This window comes from Amia ocellicauda, chromosome 7 (assembly GCF_036373705.1).
Source record: "Amia ocellicauda isolate fAmiCal2 chromosome 7, fAmiCal2.hap1, whole genome shotgun sequence".
Classification (NCBI taxonomy): Eukaryota; Metazoa; Chordata; class Actinopteri; order Amiiformes; family Amiidae; genus Amia; species Amia ocellicauda.
Window position 1 is genome coordinate 43117779 of NC_089856.1, and position 19742 is coordinate 43137520.

Sequence of the window (19742 nt, forward strand, 5' to 3'; positions counted from 1 at the left end):
CCCTACAGTCGCCTGATTCAACCGCAAAGCGTCCAGGCAGTTGCCATGGACTCACCGAACTGGAAAGCCTGTCTGAAAGCAGTTTGTTACGGTTTTATCTGATTATGTCATTTAAATGATTTCAAATCTGAAACCAACACCGTTAATTCTATTACAGATGTATACATTTTCAAGAGAGCCACATACGTGTGTAATTTAAACAACAAGCTTCATTCTACTTTGTCAATGATATGTACAAGTAATAGTTATATTTATTTTGGTACACTGAATAATGTACTTTTCCCCTTTTAAACACTGTTTTAAGATATCGTTTATATTATTAGTATTAATAATATTAGTATGTATGTTTTAGAAAAGATTGCATTGCTAAAGGGAAATATTCAGGGGATGCAACCACTAGCTTGGGAGAATTATGGTGCTTCCAGATAACAGCCTTGTTGGAAATAATAATGCATTAGAAATGTGTTTTATTATTGCTATGCAGCTCAAAGGTGCCATAGGGTGTGGACAGTAAACAAGTCGAACACAATGCGCAGACGCTTCAGTACTGCTGCTGAGCAACACAGAGCTCAGAAACAAGTTTCACATGTTTAGACAAACAGAGCAACGGAGTATTTAAATAACCATCTTTTCCCTTTCTTTGCAATATAATTGAATGTATTGTTTATTGAGCTGCATTCAAGATAAAGTTTTGGACTTATATCTACCATTGATATATATTAGACCACATGAGACTTATCTTTCTAATATAAGGGAAATAAAATAAACTCAGATGGCAGTAGAGGAGACGAAGATTTATTTTCCCATTCTTTATTGATCATCCACCCCCCCAGTAGCTCAGATTTCTACACAGCGATTGGTCAATCTTTGGACTCCCATCAGGCCCAGCGATTAGCAGCTCGTAAGCATCAGTCTTGGGCCTGCAGGGCGGCTTCGAAGGCCAGGGCCACCTCAGAGCGAGACTTGGCCTCGACATCCTGACATCATGACAAACAGACAAAATTCACAGTCAGTTAAAGAGAGGAATTGAAAGAATTAACCATAATAGCAAAGTGAAGTTTTTTCTCCTTACTTTTTAATGTCATGGTCTTTCATTGGTTCTTTTCAATCTTCCACTAAAATTATATACACACACACACACATCAAATGTCCCTTAAAAGACAATCTGGATCTACAAAAGTTGTTAAAAGGAACATGATTAGATATTAGAGGTGGAACCTTATTTCAGTGAGATCGACTCATGATAATGTGCTTTATTAACGTGTTCTGATTATTGGACAGTCTGCTGGCTGTGGTCTCATCCTTCGAGGGGCCCCGGTCTGCCTGTCATTCGGTTGCATCCGCATGCCTGACCAGCACAGCTGCCCTCCTCTGTTGGGGGGGATTAAATCACACAGCAGGGGACACTGTTTAGGGGGAGTTTAATAAGCTAGCCTTGCTGTTCAGACGTTTAATTATAATAAGTGTTCCTGCACACTATTTAATTGTCCTTATGAAAATCCTCAAGGTCAGTCTGAGGGACCAGGACCACATAGACACCTGAAGACAGGACTATTGTAATATGGCGCAGCAACTACAGACACAAATAATGCTTCTAATTGCAGATATGAGTCTAGTTTTAAATTTCAGTTCCAATAGATATCTAAAGCAATATATATTATATATATGTAATTTACATCCTGGTTTTCCTGGTTTGTGTTTACCGTACAGATCACTACTGTACAAATCCATGTTGTGAAATTATATAGTATATAGATTTACAGTTTTGAATCAAAACATTACTAAATACATTTTTTCAATTGCAGCTTCTATATACATGGGGTCTAGGGAGCCCTCTGCTGACAAGCGTCACACCTGCACTTCTGTTCTAGTCAAATGCAGTTGTTTTACTTATATACACCAATCAGCCATAACATTATGACCACTGACAGGTGAAGTGAATAACACTGATAATCTCGTTATCATGGCACCTGTCAGTGGGTGGGATATATTAGGCAGCAAGTGAACATTTTGTCCTCAAAGTTGATGTGTTAGAAGCAGGAAAAATGGGCAAGCGTAAGGATCTGAGCGACTTTGACAAGGGCCAAATTGTGATGGCTAGACGACTGGGTCAGAGCATGTCCAAAACTGCAGCTCTTGTGGGGTGTTCCCGGTCTGCAGTGGTCAGTATCTATCAAAAGATGTCCAAGGAAGGAAAAGCTGTGAACCGGCGACAGGGTCATGGGCGGCCAAGGCTCATTGATGCACGTGGGGAGCGAAGGCTGGCCCGTGTGGTCCGATCCAACAGACGAGCTACTGTAGCTCAAATTGCTGAAAAAGTTCATGCTGGTTCTGATAGAAAGGTGTCAGAACACACAGCGCATTGCAGTTTGTTGCGTATGGGGCTGCGTAGCCGCAGACCAGTCAGGGTGCCCATGCTGACCCCTGTCCACTGCCGAAAGCACCTACAATGGGCACGTGAGCATCAGAACTGGACCACGGAGCAATGGAAGAAGGTGGCCTGGTCTGATGAATCATGAGTTAAAGGGGTTGACTTGGCCTCCAAATCCCCCTCAATCCAATCGAGAATCTGTGGGATGTGCTGGACAAAGAAGTCCGATCCATGGAGGCCCCACCTCGCAACTTACAGGACTTAAAGGATCTGCTGCTAATGTCTTGGTGCCAGATACCACAGCACACCTTCAGAGGTCTAGTGGAGTCCATGCCTCGATGGGTCAGGGCTGTTTTGGCGGCAAAAGGGGGACTTACACAATATTAGGCAGGTGGTCATAATGTTATGGCTGATCGGTGTATATACATACACACACACACACACACACACACACATATATAAGAGCATCGTGTGTGCCTATATATTGCTCATCAGTTCTCTGTGTTCATACACCGATTGTAAAACAAAATTAAAAAATGGCACAGCTGAAAATGAACATGTAAATCTGTCGCGTTACGATCCAGTCATAAATCCAGTGACATTGAAAACAGATGTCAGCCCTGGACAATCCTGGCATGCCCTTGACCTTCTCCATTCCACATGCTGCTCATGAAATTAACAGTTTAACTCTCTCTCCTTCGCTGGAGGCGCGCGGCCTCAGGGCGTCTGGATGAGGTCCAGTCTGCAGGCTTATAAAACTGTCAATATTGCCGCACAATTGCACAGAAGCACGTGAATGTTATGAATTATATAAACAAATTAGGACATTACAGGATGGTATTAACTTTTAGGTTTTTTTACAATTGAACCGTCATTATTATCTATTGGAGACGGATTATTGGCTGTATTCAAATATAGACCAACACTAGCAAAGCTGCTTTGATTAGAAGAGTAGCTTTTCACACAACCATCACTCATGTATAATGGAAATAGACTAAAAACTCTGTTACAATAATCTTTTGTCCGTAATTATAAGATGATTATACAGAATTAGGGTTATTGACTTTTTAAATTATTGTTGGTACCTACTTTATCGTCTGGCACCAGCAGTTGGCACAGTCTCTTGACGGTGCGTTTTTGAGACAACAGTTTCTTCTCTTTTCTGTGAAAGTAAAACAGAGCTCAAATTCCAACAGAAGACACAGTTATCTATCCATCTGCGTAGTAAGATGTCACAGTGTAATCAGAATCAGGGGTAAGCAGTGAGACCCTCTTCTGGAAGTAAAAAAAACTGAGCGCATTTGAAATAAGTTGTGCTGAAGCGCAAAGATTTTTTAATCTCCATGGCTGTGTAAAGGGTCCATTAGGCACACAGAGTGACGGTAAAACTCCCAATTACACGAGACGCAGAGTAATCAAATGCGATAGAAGATTGCTTTGTTTTAGCCTGAAGACATCAGCTCTCCCTCCCCCCCGCCCCGTCTGCCCACTGCATGTTCTCCGATCATCAGTCCCGACTCTTAATCAGGACTGGATGTCACGCGGCCGGCCCCCAGACGTGGCACCTGATGAGCTCCTGCCGCTCGGACAGCTGTGCGCGGTGCAGGCTGGCCAGGTCTTGGGCGTGCTGCGCCTGCAGGTCCCTGGCCGCCCTCCGGAGCGCCTCACCGTGCTGCTGGGCCTGGCGCGCGATCACCCGGTAGGTGGTGGAGTCTGCTGTAACCGCTGGGAGTCAAGGAGGCCAGTTTCCAGCAGGGAGGATCAAGCCGCAGTCTCTGTGCTTTGACACGACACACACAGCATGGCAGGGGAACAGCCTTGGGGGCTACGCTACAAAATTCAGCTGAGCTCCCCTGATCAAAGATTTCAACTCACACCCATCCCCACACAGGTTCCTATTGAAGCCGTCCATGTATATCCAAGTTATTGGCTTAAGGGACAAATCTTCAAGGACAATTTAAGGTGCGTTACATACAGAATATGTTACTGAAAGCCTCTGAGAACGGAGCCAGAAGGTTTCCAGCTCTAACTGGGGCTAAGGGTCGGCCTTCACCATTTAAAATACATTTATCTGTTATCCCCAAACTTTTTAAAGGATATGGAGGCAGTTTGTGGATCTCGGTCCTCCCCACTAGAAAGTCCAGCCCAGTCTGTGAGTGTCCGCGATGTCTCTGCAGGTAAAACTGCACCAGGGGGCTGTGTCCCCACAGATTGAAGACACACTTCTGGAACTGGGGCCCGGGACAGGCTGTGGGGGACTGGGAGACAGGGACAGTGACATCGGTGGCAGGGCAGCAAACAAAATGACATTGTATTAACAGTGCTCTGTTCTCCTCTGTCAGTTTCCCTCGGCGGTGCCTCCAGCCCACAGATCTCTCTAGCTGATAACCTGGACGTGACTCTTTTTTTCAGTTACACAAATGTGTATCGAGGTGCATAGGCAAATTACTTATTATAATATCACTTACTGCTTTCATATTCCCCTGCAGGCGTTCTGTTATGCTTTAATGCAAAACTGCAAACGTCTTGACATTGAGAGGGAGTCTTTGGAAGCTGTTTCATCCTGTAAATCACGATGCTCCACTTTCCCAAAGTGATTCTAAAGTTTGACACATTGAGCAGCAAGAGATGCCAAAAGTAATGCAAAATATATTACATTACCGTACTTTGAAAGTTTTGCAAAACCGCCTGGAGGTTATTTGGACTGGAATAAAACAGAGACCTTAGTCACTCAAAAACATGCATATTTATAAGTCCTTCTGTATTTTCTTGTGTCATACCAAGATTTAAACACTTTTCTTCAGCTGGCTTCTCTCTCAAAGGTGCTAGAGATCTCCAGAGTCTAATCTGGAGGGGATTCTGATCAGTGGACTGACCCGGATTGAGTCGAGTGGCCAGAACCTGTTTTCCACAAACTAATATTCGGGAGTTTCGCCACTTGGCTGACCTGTGTCCCAGGCCAGTGAGACGCTCCCTCGCTCGGGGAGGAGAAGACCTTCAGTTCGACCTCAGCCTTTTTGACCTGGACCTCACTGTGTTCTGGGGGGGGAAAAGGCATTGATCTGTTTTTTTTTTTCTCAATTAACACACAATTAACACACACGGAGCGCTATACTGGGGCATCAAAACATTCAAATCATTTGGAACAAACACCTGAAACACCTTTTTTCCTTTCCTTTCCTTTCCATTCACTGACTATGGGTCTTGCTCAATTCATCAACATCCAGTATGTCTCCCCAGTCTGTAGAGATGGGTGATTTAGGGAAAAACCCAGTGGATTGTGGCTCCCCAGGACCAGATGACTGTAGAGTAGCCAGTTCCCATACTTGTAAACACAGAAGCTGACCACTAGAGGTCGGTATGTTACTGGAGTGGTCTGTTTTTAAGATTGTGAGCCAATAAAGATGACATTAACAGGGGCAGGTGGATTTCTGTCCCAGTCTGTGATGTGTCAGTGTTTCACTTCCTTGTTTGAGCTGTGTGAGAACCTGTTTCTGAATGTCTGTCTTTACTTCTCCTGTCTACATTTCTATGCATGCATGGATAGATTTTTGTGCATGTATATATGAAGTTTTATAAATATCCACTCAATGGTCAAGTGGTTGACACTCATCATGCAGTCCAGCTTTGAAGGTATTCAAATATCTTCAACTGTCCGATTCCCTCAAAACCACAAACGATACTAGAGCCGTCAGTAAGGCTCCTGTGTTTAGTAGGAGAGTGTGAAGTACTTTCCAGGTGAAATGCAAAGCAGTTCAGTACCATGGCTGTGCTAACTTTCACTCCAGCCCAACCAACTGTTGCATCACAAAACAAAACTGATTTAATTAGGCTTGCTCCTTTTCCTTGATGCCTATAAATGGATTAAAAGTGATAACGCGCAGTCTTTTAAAATTCAAAGTGTTTCTCTTAAGTGGGTCACGTAAACCTGCTAACTATCCAACTATCTGACAACCTACAGCTTTTCTATTTGCTTAAAGTTTCTACTGTGACGACTTAAGACCATGCAAATCAAATGCATTTAAGTCAAACAACCGTAACAGAGAAATGGTGATTTTCAGTCAAATACAGGAGTGATAGGGCTTGATCTATGAGGGTTAGCGATTCTGTTTTGTGTCTGTTTGTCCATGTCAGCACTTTCAAACACAGAGAAATCCAGAGCTCACCTGCTGTCATGGAAACACAACTGCTTGTTCCCAGCATGCCTTTGGGCCGCATGCTCGCCAGACTGGGGCAGCTGGGACACAACACTGAGCTCTGGAAACAGAGAGGAAGGCTTACAGTGATTGATGTGTTTGGGAAGTACAAGCCACTCTCTCACAGTGAATTTAAATCAGGCCAAGATACATTACAGTTAGAAAACAGTGCTTAATGTGGTCAAACAAAATTTCTTTGAAGTTAAATGTATTTTATAAAATTCTCTGTGGAGCAAAACCCGTTGCAAACTGTCCCGAGGTGGAAGTTGGGGGCCGAGATGGTGGGAGACTGACCCTGCTCTCGACGCGCGTCGTCGTGAAGCTGGGCTGGCGACTGCGAGAACGGAGGGGAGAGATGAGGGGGCTGGAGGAGACGGCGTCCAGGAAAGACCAACTCACTCCTGCGGGGCAGAGAAAAGACTGAAGACGCACACACAGGGGAAGCAGCTGATCTGTGTGAGAACAGAACAAAAGATTAATAAAATCTGACTTGCTGTTTGAAAGGCCTACTGGTTACTAAAAGGCCAAAAATCTTGGACACCCTACACTATAGTCTGTGGTTCATGCTACTGAAACGAATAAACACATCTTCAATCTGGCAAACTGAGTATACCTGCACTGTAGAGAAAACTCACAGAGAGGCATGTTAGTCCAATAGTCTGTTACGATATCAGTATTTGGATATAAGGAGAGAGTCTTTTGGAAACACCGAACACAGCTCCCAGACGCTTGGGCCGCTGGGGTCAGGGCGAGCTGTCCGTGAAGGAGTGCGAGCCGCTCACCACTCCCTGCGTTGTGTTTGTCGGACCCGGACGTCGGCTCCCCTCGCCGCACTTCTTCAGGCTCGAGAGCCGTGAAATCCCACTGACCGAAGATGTCAGGAGCGGGGCGGATACCTGGGGAAGAATCCAGCACAGTTTTACACGGAATGTTTCCATTATTTAAATAAATATACAACATAAATAAAAGTTTGGAGTTATTATATTGAAATATAAAAATACTGTGTGTTTTATTGTTAAAACATTCCAAACTGTACAATTTGGATCCTATAATGCTCTTTTAGTTTTAATGTATAAGGCAATTATCTTTTAGATCATCTCTAAATCACTGGATACTGTGAACACGTGGGATTTGACAAGTCCAGTAATTCTCTCAATTAATGATTTGGCTAAAAAGAGAGAAGGCACCATGGCTCTGCAGGACCACGTTTGCCACCCACGCTCTATAGACAGGCATGGGCAACTCCAGTCTTCAGGGTCAGATTCCTGCAGGTTTTCGGCGTACCTTTCAATTGGCAACTGATGAATACCTGGAAATAACAGGTGGCTTCACTTAATATTCAAATAATGAGTTCAATTTGGTCATTCAAAACTGGTGGGGAATTAAATTTGAAGGACTGGAGCTGCCCACCCCTGCTTTAGACCCTGAGGTGCCCATCATCATCAAGATTGCGTGTGACAGTGGAGGTGCTTCTCACCTCCGACCCACTGGTAGGCCGTGTGGCACAGCTGGCAGAGGAACGCGTTGCAGTGGAAGGAGGTGACAGACTGAGGGAAGCAGGAACAGAAGCAGCAGTACAGCGCCTGGCTCAGAGTCTGGGGGAACTCCTGGGTGGAGAGAGAGAGAGAGAGAGAGCAGCAGAAAAAGCACTAGTTAATTAAACTGCGCTGGACTAGAATAACTGTGACCTAATGGGCACGTCAGAGTAAACACACTGCAAAGCATCCTAGGAAACTGATGCAACACTGTAGCAACTCAGAGGAATGGTACAGTTAATGCATTACTGTCATAAAATGGTTTGTGTGATCAAGTTTTGGACTGGACTGCATCAATAATAGAGTAAATTGGGGGGCAAAGCATCTAACGGCAAATGTTTAGATATACTAGTAAAAAGGGAAGTGGGTTATACTATTTGTTTAAAACAATTATGTATATTTGTGCAATATATCTCATATAAATTGTTACAAAGGGGCAGGATCTATTAACAATGTCTAGGGCTCAGAATCACTAATACAAACAAATAAAGGTGATGTAACAGTATTTGCCAGTGTGACAATGCTGTCTGATTTTGCAGGATATTTTCTCCTTCTGTCCCCACCATCCCGTACAGACTTCACCTTCAGGAAGACGTCTCCGTAGCGCGAGAACAAACTCTGGGTCAGGAATCGGACGTAACTCTCAGAGAGCCGCGCGAACAGCTGAGCCTGAGAGCTGCTATCCGGCTGGGTTGTGGGAACACAGAAGACAAACAGGTCACAGTTATGAGGCCCTTGGCAATTCTGTATCTCCTCCGATACCTGTGCATCCACACACATCCAATGACAACAGCTGTCGGATGACCACATCACAAAGCGTTTCATCAACAAAGAGTTTGTACGTCGATCCAGTCCTTGTTCTTCGGTCCTCTCTCTCACCTGGTAGTTTTGAAGTAATATCCACCAGAAGGAGTCCAGCAGTAAGTCCTGCATCACCGGTGAGGCCAGCAGACTCTGAAACACCGCCTGGTATCTGGGCTAAATGGCACAAACTACACTAAGCAAAGCACTTTCACCTTCCTTTCCAATTGTAATGATTTAATAACATCTAGACCGAAGATGATTTTCACCAGGTACAAAAGACTACTGAAGATATAATGACCTACCTTTTTGGCCAGGTGCCCCTGAGCTTTAACCACCCGGGACATGATGGTGTTGAGGGCGATGTTGTTCGGCAGAGGTGTTGGCATTTCCTTGCTAAAGCCAGGGTACTGGTGCACTTCCACAAGTTTGGGTTTGTCCTGATCCCTCTGATGTAAGCAAAGACAAATGAATTGACACGATATGTAAACACAGTTCGTGCCCTCCATGTTAAGGTGAGATGCCACTGCTAAACTCTGAACCTCCTCTGGTCCCTAGCTATAGGCTCTGACCTTTTCAAGTCTCTGGCTGCTTTTGTGTTGCATGTCCAGTTGCAGGGCATGTGAGGATTGCTCTTGGTAGACACATGAGAACATCTGCACGTCTTTCTCATCTCTCTCTGGAAGGCCCACAGCAGACACGGGGACAAAAAAGTACCACACTGGTGTCAGTTCTGTTCCAAAAGGCTACATTGATGTCAAAGACTCACAGAACTTCTGATATCCTGCTTTAATTTCAGTGTCCGCTTAACTGCAAGTCAAGGAACGTCTCTTCTGCTTTAGTGTCACTTATAAATGATACTGTAGGTGCTTTGTGATTAACCTTTCCAACAGTACCTGTATTCCCAAGGGACTGCTGTCCAATCTTCTCACTTGTGTCTGGCTCAGACCAGTTTGGGCCATCATATCCACTGTGGTTGATCTGAAAACAGACACTGGCTTAGATACCGCAGAACAAACAGACAGATCTTAATTGTTCATTTTGCAGAAGAATATTGAATCCAAGCTAGAACCTCTGAGCCGGGGATAAAACCTAAGCCACAAATAATATATAACATGTGAAACCCTTCTGAGAGAGTGTGAGGACTGTGACCTCACACAAGACACTCACCAGCTGCTGTCTGCATGGCAGTAGTTGGAGATGAGCGATCTTCTCATTGACTTTCCCTATGGAGCCCACCAGGCAAGCTGAGATAGCTGACAGGTTAAGGGAAAGTTCACAATCTAACTGAATCATCTTGGTGTATTTAAAAAAGAAAAAAGGATATTTGTTTTTTCTTTTAGAGGCAACACAGTGTGGTGCTGTCTTTGAGTAAGTCTCTCAGGGTCTGTGGATCTGAAACTTTTTGTCTCGTCAAACAAGATGAAAGAGTTAAACATGGAGCTAACACAATAGAAACTGTTTCGAATAAGAGAAACTAGGTCATTTTCAGCACTAGGACACATATTAAAAGGTCCCTCTAACAACAGATTCAAATATTACTTTATTAGACATACAGGACATCAAAAGACCTGGTGTACTTGAAATACAGCTCTGCCACTTACCAAAGATGTGTCACACAATTGCTAGATAGAGACACTATTAGTCAGAGAGAAAGGTAGACAAGGAGAAAGGGATACTATTGTTAGGAGAGTAAACTGTACGGCTCCTTATTTTGTTACAGGTTTACTTTCCTATTCGAAATACTGACCTAGTTTGCAATCTCAGACAAAGATGACTGATTAGATTAAATATTAAACCGAGAGTCACACTTCTTGATGATATTTGTATATTTGAATGTACCATTTGAAGGGACACGAACAGACATTAGTCAGATGCAGCCAGTGTGTCTGAAAGGATACGCACTGGCCATCCGGCCACTTCCTGCTGCCCATCTGGCTTTCCGTGACCGGTGGTCGTGTCGTCTCCCTCATCTGCTTCGTACACTACCACTGGAGAGCAGAGCCGGTTAATATGTGCCATCGGTAATCAGCTGGGTGGCAGACTGAGGCTGTTGGGTACATGTATAAATATTCACTGTGTCAAAAGTAAAATAAGTATTTTACCATTTAATAATCTAGGGCAGTGATTCCCAAACTGGTCCCAAATATTGCATTTTTAGTTTTTTAATTTCATTTTCAATTAAGGATTCAATTAAGCAATTAAGAGCTTGGTTGGAACAAAAAGCAGCAGGACAGGGGGTGCTCCAGGACCGGTTTGGGAATCCCAGATCTAGGGAGGACACTTTATGCTGATCCAACCATTTAATCAGTCTATTTGCTTTATAAGACTTCTGTTTACACTAATTATAATTATTAATAGATCATTTGGTAATATAAGACTGTATTTAACCTGCACCAAATGTTAGGTGTCCGAATTCACATCTAATAGTTGTTTACATAACCTGTTATCTGGAATCTAAGGATCTGAGACCATATATAATTAACAATACGTTTCAACAGAATATAGAGACAAATTCAATTTCTTGTATCACATGCAGACACCATCTTCAGATACTTTCAATTCGAGTTATTATTATTTAATTTGTTTTATTTACATTTATTATTATCTTGAAATTAGATCACAAGTACTTTAGTCGACTCCAAGAAGATGATCGATTCGCAGATTTGGACCAATCGGAATCGGGAATCGACTGCTCTGCGATTGACTCTGCATGCGTCCCACCCTGACTGCGCCGCCTGCATGAAAGCTGTTGTTTGGGCGCAGCGGCACACGGTGGCCGCATTTCGACGCAGTTCAGGCGCAGGGGACGCCAGTGCAGTCCGGCAGTGTGCGCCAGGTCCGGTGAGTTCTGACCTGACATGGTTGCTGTGCACTAAAGCAGAAGCGCAGTAATACATACACATCAAATCCAGCTCTCCGGGCTGCTCTCGGTCCTGGGATGCGCTGTGCGTCCTGAGCTCCGGCCCGGCTCCCCTGGAGACGCGCTGACGTCACGCACAGAGCGTCCCGAGTGATCACGCATGCGCACAGATGCCTAAGAGAGCGGAATAAATACATACTACTGCACTGACCCCTGTCATTCTGGCCTTGGTTGATCTGAAGGCTGTTTATCTCTCAGTGTTGATTTTACATAAGGCTACCTATGAAAACCATTTTATAATATAATTCCTGTTTAATCCATATGTTTAATCATGTTATATATATATATATATATATATATATATATATATATATATATATATATATATATATATATATGATTTATATTATAAGATGATATACATACATATCTCTCTCTCAGCATCAAGTGCATACCTGTCCCTGTGTGTGTTTGTCTCTGCATTAGGTGTATTCCTGTCCCACTGTTTGTGTGTCTCTCAGTGTCAGGGGTGTGTGTGTGTGTTTGCCTCTCACTCAAATTCAAAGCAAGCTTTAATGGCATGAGATGTTTACACACAAGTATTGCCAAAGCAATTGGGTGCATTGACAATAACATTAAAAAACTTTTTACATTTACATTTTACATATATTTGACATTATTAATGTGCTGTGTCGGTGGTTTGGAGACATGGTTGCGGTTCTCTGGCCGTGTGGCAGGCTGTGATGTACTCTGCTGCAATCACAGCACAGTCTCTGCGCTCTCTCTCTCTCTCTCTCTCTCTCTCTCTCTCTCTCTCTCTCTCTCTCTCTCTCTCTCTCTCTCTCTCTCTCTCTCTCTCTCTCTCTCTCTCTCTCTCTCTCAGCGTCAATTGTATTCCTGTGTCTGTGTTTGTCTCAGCTTCAAGTATATATGTGTGTGTGTTGTTTTTCTCTTGGAATTCTGTCTTTGTTCTGGTTAACACCGGTTCAGGGGGAGTTATTTGTCTGGCTGGCATTTTAAATGTTCATGTTTTAGGTTACCATGCCTTCTTCTGTTCTCCCAGAACAAATGAAACAAAGCAGTTAATAGCTGTTTATGTTGTTTATTGGTGAAAGAAAGATAGATGTACAGAGTTCATAAGTATTATTATTGGTAGTAGTACTACTAGTTCTACTACTACTACTACTAGCAGAAGTAGTATTTATTCTTTGTGAGGAGGTTTCGAATGTTCCATGTCTGAAGGTTCTTCTGGTTTCTTATCAGGACACAGTTCTGATGGGAAAATCAAGAAAGAAAAGCAGATTGTAAGTGCTGCCACATTGAACAGATCTGTTTTTGTTCTTTTCCCCAAGTGTTTCCTGGCCTTCTAAACCAATAAACACCATTGTTTTTCTCTATACTGGGACTTATTTGTAAAACTATATCCTTCTCAAATGCAGCCTGACTCTAGATATACAGGGCCCACAGCACCTGCTATTTGGAAGCATCGTTAGCCTCCATAACAGGAATTCAGGAGCATCAGGCAGTGCTGTAGTGTAGTGTTTGAGAGGATTGGCAACTGGAAATCTTTGACCTTAACCGGTTTGGCTGAGAGAACAACAGGCAGGCCAAGATGAAGAGAAACCCTACCAGATGGAAAGAGCCAAGGAGCTCCTGCCAGGGAAGTGATATGAATGCAGTGGCGATGCCAAGCTGCAGATATGGGTTTGTCTTCTGTCCTGAGCTGCAGGTTTAAACCCCCATGAGCCCTCAGGTCAGAGGCTTTCAATGGCCACAGGGTGTTGTGACCTTCTCTTCACCTGATCTCATGAATTACCTGATTTAATTTGCTCAATTGGATTAGTTTCAGACAGTTTCCCAGGACTGAACCCACTTATGACTACAATAGACCTGTAATTCAAGCTGAGGAATCTTAGAAAATCATCCTAATGATCCACAGACAGAAAAATAAAGACATTGCACGTCCCTACTGATACACTGTTCCTGTGACAATGATTCAGAGTCCAGCAGTTGAGATTATAGCCACAATTCTCTTCCCTGCCAATTAGTATTTACCCAATGGTGTACAATGGCAATAACATGAATAACTAATGAATGGTTACCTTTCTCCTTCTGATCAATATAAGATGGAGGCGGTAATCCCTCACATTCTAGCTGCCTCTTGTACTCGTCCAAATAGGCTGGGCTGAATTTCCTTGATCTCCCTGTAAAAGAAAATAAGTGTTTAATATTGTTCCGATCCAGTTAAATATTTCTTTAGGTACACGTCACATTCATATGAGTACTTATAAAGTACATATAAAGTTAATAATAAAAAATATAAATCAACTGACATTTCCTTTGAGAAAAATACCACAAGGGACCTTATAGGTCACTGAAAGAATCTGATGAATTGGCTGGACTGAATGTGCCAGTGAAAAGATTTGAGTAGATATCACTTTCTGAATAAAATATTACATTCCAAGCTCTAGTTATGTCCATGCATTTTGGTCACCATACTTCGTGAAAACACAACTGTACAATTGTTATCTGATGGTGAAAGTTAATCTTTCTGTCGTGTTGTGGATGTAGATGAGTTATGTAAGTTGGTATTTGGTTCCTGAAACAGAGGTTACATAATGATCTTCTTTTGACTGAAAGGGAGATTTCGTATAATGAAATGTTCCATGCAAAATAAAATTTAACAATAGGTCTCTATGTGTTTGGACCCAAACCTTGGAAAAGAAACCCCCCAAACCTTTACTATCTCTACTGCTAAACAGTTTGACTGTTGAATGGGCATTGTGGGACATTATAGTGTGTTGTCAAAGTCTTCCAAAATCCGTCCTCTTATTGTCATGTTGGTTATATACGAGAAACAGTGTTCTTGGTGGGAGTAGTGGACTTACCAAAAATGTATAAAGATTTGATTGAAGTATAACCTTCCGAGGTATTTAGTCTGAACAACAAACAGCCAGGGCACGTCTCCTGTAATATGCCATTCCAGGTATTGTTATGGACTAAAACAAATCGAAGAGCAAGTTAGGACATGGTTAAAATGTACTTTTCTTTTTTTTTTTTTTTTTCACAGTACAAGAAGTTTATATGTTTAAAAAGTACAGAAGTCACAATAGTGAATTGTCAAAGTTGGGGAATGGACATTCTTAACATCTCTAAAACAAAAAAAGTTGTGGTAGTATACATAAACAACTGTCCATCCTTCATTAAAACAAATGTAAAAGAACAATACATATTACATATTATTTAGCTTTACTGCTGTTAAGAGGCCAGTTCATCTTTTTAAATTAACAATACCACCCCATACTTAGCAGTGTATAGTTTATGTGTGTTGTTTTTCATTAGTAGAAGGGGACCTTTCACAACAAGTGTACAAGAATAATAGCAATGAAAGATACATACATCTATATGTTAAAACTCCACTGTCGTTTGTGAAAGTTACACTCTCGGAGGTCCATGCGCACGACTCGCTGGAAAGAGAAATGCCATCAGAGCTGCTTGTAATATACTGTCCCTACTGTGGACTTTATCAACCAAACCGTTTACAACAGGTATGGCTAATCAATTTCCTTTCCAGACTCGTTTTTAGTGGTTGATTATTTTAATTACATAATTTTCCACATCTGCAGTTCTGTACCCTACGTAGCCGTAGACTTGAGTGAGTTATTTTATTACTTTAACTGTTTGAAGCTGGCAATGGATAGCAAACACCATAGTTGCTAAGAATAAAACAAGTTAATTGAGGTCAGACAGTGAATTATAAAATATTCAGGTGATTTATTCAGCTTATAATTTGCTCTTTGACAATTCATTAACCTTGTCATACATCCCCCCCCTCCCCCGCAGTACAAATGCCCTGCTTGCACCGCAGAGCTACATTGTGCTAAAAAGCAGATGGTTTGACTGTATTGGATTACATTTCTTCATTGTTAGTTTTAGGGTCATGGAGTAGGTGAATCCCTCATTAAAGGGGGTAGAAAAACAAGAAAATAACTGTGGAAGAGGCTAGTATCAAGGAAGGGTAGGTAGGACACTGTGTAGGCTGGAACTGAAATCCAGTCTTTCTAGTTTCTGAATTCTATATATAACAGACTAATATACCCAAATGGTCAATATTGCTGACAATCAAATCTCACATAAATCTTGAGAGTGCATGTAACATTTGAGTATAGTGTCCAAATAAGGTTTGCATCAAAACAGTCTGCCAAATTACTTGCTTTAATGAAAAAACGGCATCGATACATGTAGTCTTTGCAGATTCTCCGAGAGTACCTACTATTTGAAACCTTGATTGAACATAGATGTATTGGCCGAGTGGGGCAGGAGCTCGATCCAGGAACTCTGCACTGGCCTCAACATGTCCTGGTACTTTGGTTCATTTGTAGATCCTGCAATAAAAATCCACCTCCCATATATCTGTGACCACAAAGAAAAGGGGTCAGTGTAAATATGGAATAATCACAGTGCACCACAGACCAGAAAAATGCTTATCAAAAATAGTTGTTTTCTACCATGTGCAACTTAGATTCACATCCAGGCACATGTCTTGACTGGAGGAGAATCTACTGCTGCAAGTAACTTTGCTTGCCATCATTTTCATCTCAGTTTGCTCAACAAGCTGAAGATCACTACGCTTACAAAGAGCTGCTGTCCCAGAAGTCTGTCTCATCAGCAGCAAAGGACCTACAATCCCACCACTTTCAAATCCATGCTTTTCATTTCAAAGACAAATGCTAACAATGACACTAATAATTGTGCCTGAAATGCTGTAGTTCCACAGGTGCATATTAAAATAATTAAGCTTAGCAGTCAATAAATAAAGCATGTGGGATATTACCTTTTTAGAAAATGACACAGTCCAGTCCAGTCATATTGGTGTTATATTCAGTGCACATACTTTCAGCAGTTCAACAGTTGCCGTTCATTGTAGCATTGTACCCACTTTACACTTCACACACCAAATAGAAAATCTGTAGATCTGAGCTTCTGATCTTACTTTCACTAGATTTTATTTATTATTATGGTATTTCTATACTTACCTCATCAAGGTGCTTTACCACCAAGGGCTTCAGTATGTCATCACATTGCAAAGGGACTGTAGAGCTCAAAGACAGCAAACTGGCGACGGCGGCAACATAGAGGAAAGCCATGGCTAACAGATGGTCCGATCTCCGGTCTGGTGCTGGAGACACACCGGAGCCTCTCCTGCTATATACTAGCCTGTATCAGGGTGTTGTAAACGGGAAATATTTGCACTTACCGTGAAAGCTTCTAGTGGGAATTTCCTATTTCAGCAAAGTGTTTCCAAACTGAAGAAATTCCACGATTGACTCCAATACTGACAGTTGTTGTGAAACCAAAATCACGTCGATCATTAACCGCTGTTTTGTGGAATTTAATACCATTAATGTCTATTTTACAACTGAGTTGAAAGTCCAAGTGATTTAGGTAAAGTAGAGGGATCTGCTTATTTACGTTTCTGTACCTCCTTGCAAAAATAAATATTAAACTCGTAACTCTGTATTGGAAGTAGTGAGTAGAATACCAGCTGCTCTTTATTTTGTTAGTCTCTCCTGCAAAGTACCTGTAATTTTTTAACTAACCCAAGTTTAATTACCAACATAATAATATGAGTTATAAATAAGAGATCCATCCTATGTTTCCTTTTTAGTAGCTAACAAATTGCACACGTTATCTCCAAATGTTCAGTTCTGCTTGCTTTGGTTGGTGGTTGATGGTAGTTGGCATTTGAAGGTGATCGTATCATCACTAATCAACCCTCCATCTTTTTTAGTAACATTATAGGAATTGTACACAAGGATAAGTGGCTTTTTGTTAAAGATAAAACATTTTTGGTACTGTGAATGGAAGATCAACATATTTGTATATAATGCTGTTGGAAGTGCTCCAATGTAGATACAGATCATGATAAAGTATTACGAACATAATTTTAGAAAGACAAATGAAGAAAAAGAGCATTTGTGGTTCTCAAATATGCAGTGTCATGTGTACAACACTAGGGGGTACCACTGGAAGTTTAAAAAAAAATTTTTTTAGAAAGCATTCTGCATTTGCAGGGGTTGGCAGTTTACAATGCTTATTGTACAGAATAATGAATCAATTTATAATAACAGATACATCTAAAATAAAGATAATAAATGAATATCAAATTCATAATAATTATCTGTTGATTAAATAATAAGAGGACAACTCAACAATCATATCAGTTCACACCATGGCTCAAACATTTGCTTTTTACAAATTAGATAAATGCACTTTGTGTTTGTTTATTATTATATATACACCAATCAGCCATAACATTATGACCACTGACAGGTGAAGTGAATAACACTGATAATCTCGTTATCATGGCACCTGTCAGTGGGTGGGATATATTAGGCAGCAAGTGAACATTTTGTCCTCAAAGTTGATGTGTTAGAAGCAGGAAAAATGGGCAAGCGTAAGGATCTGAGCGACTTTGACAAGGGCCAAATTGTGATGGCTAGACGACTGGGTCAGAGCATCTCCAAAACTGCAGCTCTTGTGGGGTGTTCCCGGTCTGCAGTGGTCAGTACCTATCAAAAGTGGTCCAAGGAAGGAAAAGCTGTGAACCGGCGACAGGGTCATGGGCGGCCAAGGCTCACTGATGCACGTGGGGAGCGAAGGCTGGCCCGTGTGGTCCGATCCAACAGACGAGCTACTGTAGCTCAAATTGCTGAAAAAGTTCATGCTGGTTCTGATAGAAAGGTGTCAGAACACACAGCGCATTGCAGTTTGTTGCGTATGAGGCTGCGTAGCCGCAGACCAGTCAGGGTGCCCATGCTGACCCCTGTCCACTGCCGAAAGCACCTACAATGGGCACGTGAGCATCAGAACTGGACCACGGAGCAATGGAAGAAGGTGGCCTGGTCTGATGAATCATGAGTTAAAGGGGTTGACTTGGCCTCCAAATCCCCCTCAATCCAATCGAGCATCTGTGGGATGTGCTGGACAAAGAAGTCCGATCCATGGAGGCCCCACCTCGCGACTTACAGGACTTAAAGGATCTGCTGCTATCGTCTTGGTGCCAGATACCACAGCACACCTTCAGAGGTCTAGTGGAGTCCATGCCTCGACGGGTCAGGGCTGTTTTGGCGGCAAAAGGGGGACCTACACAATATTAGGCAGGTGGTCATAATGTTATGGCTGATCGGTGTTCATTACTATGTTGATTTATAGAGTCTTCCTGACATTTAGAATCACAGCAGAGAAGTCTAAATAACAAAAGAGAGGTTTCAGTTTAGAAATCCTTCTGGCACTCCTGGCTCATATGGATACATTAGTAACTAATTGATCCAAGGATTTAATCAAGATGTTTCTTGAAGGATCCAAGTGTATTTGCTTCAATGATATGACTGTTCTACAAACCCTTGTTTACTTCATTACATTTTGAAGTTTCACCCTTTTATTCCTTCTGTTTTCCTCAATCCCTCCGGATATCTTACTCTGTATTTGTAAGGGTTTCAGTTTGAGAACTAATCTTTCATCATGAACTTCATCAAAGGCCTTCGGGAAATCTCTAAATATTCTAATATATGTTTAACTGTAAACCATTTCAGCAGTTACTTGATATGTACTTGAAAGTAAGACTGATTTGTCTGTCAATTCTTATCAGTACAAATACACAACTTAAACAATAATGTAAACTTAAGCCTGACCTAAAATCAGTCCAGACCACTGCACAGCTGTAGTCTACTACATTATTCACTCACCCTTCAGTGAAAGCAAGGACAGTTGTGGATTAATTTGGTTTAATGATTACATGATATTTATTTAGCAGTGAGTTTGTTCAACTTGACTCAATTCAGCAACTCTTTGATGGTCGATAGTGCTGAGGGCCTGTGTGGGTTTTTGACAACAAATAGGAATCAATTGATATGTAAACATTAAAGTTACACAATATAAACAATCTTGAAATCGATAATTTGGGCTAAAACTAT

At 41.9% G+C, this 19742-nt stretch overlaps 1 protein-coding gene and 1 long non-coding RNA gene across 6 annotated transcripts; both read right to left on the reverse strand.

The window, feature by feature from the left end:
• Positions 1–794: 794 nt before the first annotated feature.
• Positions 795–11890, reverse strand: LOC136753559 (protein FAM227A). Of its 5 annotated transcripts, none has more exons than XM_066709782.1 (16): positions 11806–11890; positions 10805–10953; positions 10074–10150; positions 9800–9884; positions 9476–9582; positions 9209–9352; positions 8982–9080; positions 8685–8789; positions 8045–8174; positions 7350–7463; positions 6862–7019; positions 6538–6628; positions 5319–5410; positions 3937–4629; positions 3461–3533; positions 795–977 (listed from the first exon to the last, which is right to left on the reverse strand). In XM_066709782.1, exons 2-14 carry the CDS (start codon positions 10923–10925, stop codon positions 4339–4341), a joined length of 1614 nt encoding a protein of 537 aa, XP_066565879.1. In that variant the 5' UTR covers positions 10926–10953; positions 11806–11890; the 3' UTR covers positions 795–977; positions 3461–3533; positions 3937–4338. The 5 variants fall into 5 exon arrangements, with proteins under 5 accessions (XP_066565879.1, XP_066565880.1, XP_066565877.1 ...); XM_066709783.1 differs by having other exon boundaries at positions 6862–6968; positions 10074–10159; XM_066709780.1 differs by having other exon boundaries at positions 10074–10159.
• Positions 11891–12852: 962 nt separating this feature from the next.
• On the reverse strand, positions 12853–16983 carry LOC136753560 (uncharacterized). The gene is made up of 6 exons (XR_010817440.1): positions 16803–16983; positions 16040–16179; positions 15166–15233; positions 14655–14765; positions 13869–13970; positions 12853–13038 (listed from the first exon to the last, which is right to left on the reverse strand). It is a non-coding gene; the product is annotated as an uncharacterized LOC136753560 (long non-coding RNA).
• Between the last annotated feature and the right edge of the window lie 2759 nt (positions 16984–19742).

What these genes read in the sequence shown, in the direction of transcription:
- LOC136753559 (XM_066709780.1), bottom strand. Translation starts at nt 10,925, where the DNA reads ATGGCACATATTAACCGGCTCTGCTCTCCAGTGGTAGTGTACGAAGCA. An exon ending in TGCCATGCAGACAGCAGCTG is followed by an intron (nt 9,885 to 10,073) that starts GTGAGTGTCTTG and finishes GTCTGTTTTCAG; the next exon opens with ATCAACCACAGTGGATATGA. An exon ending in GCAGCCAGAGACTTGAAAAG is followed by an intron (nt 9,353 to 9,475) that starts GTCAGAGCCTAT and finishes TGCTTACATCAG; the next exon opens with AGGGATCAGGACAAACCCAA.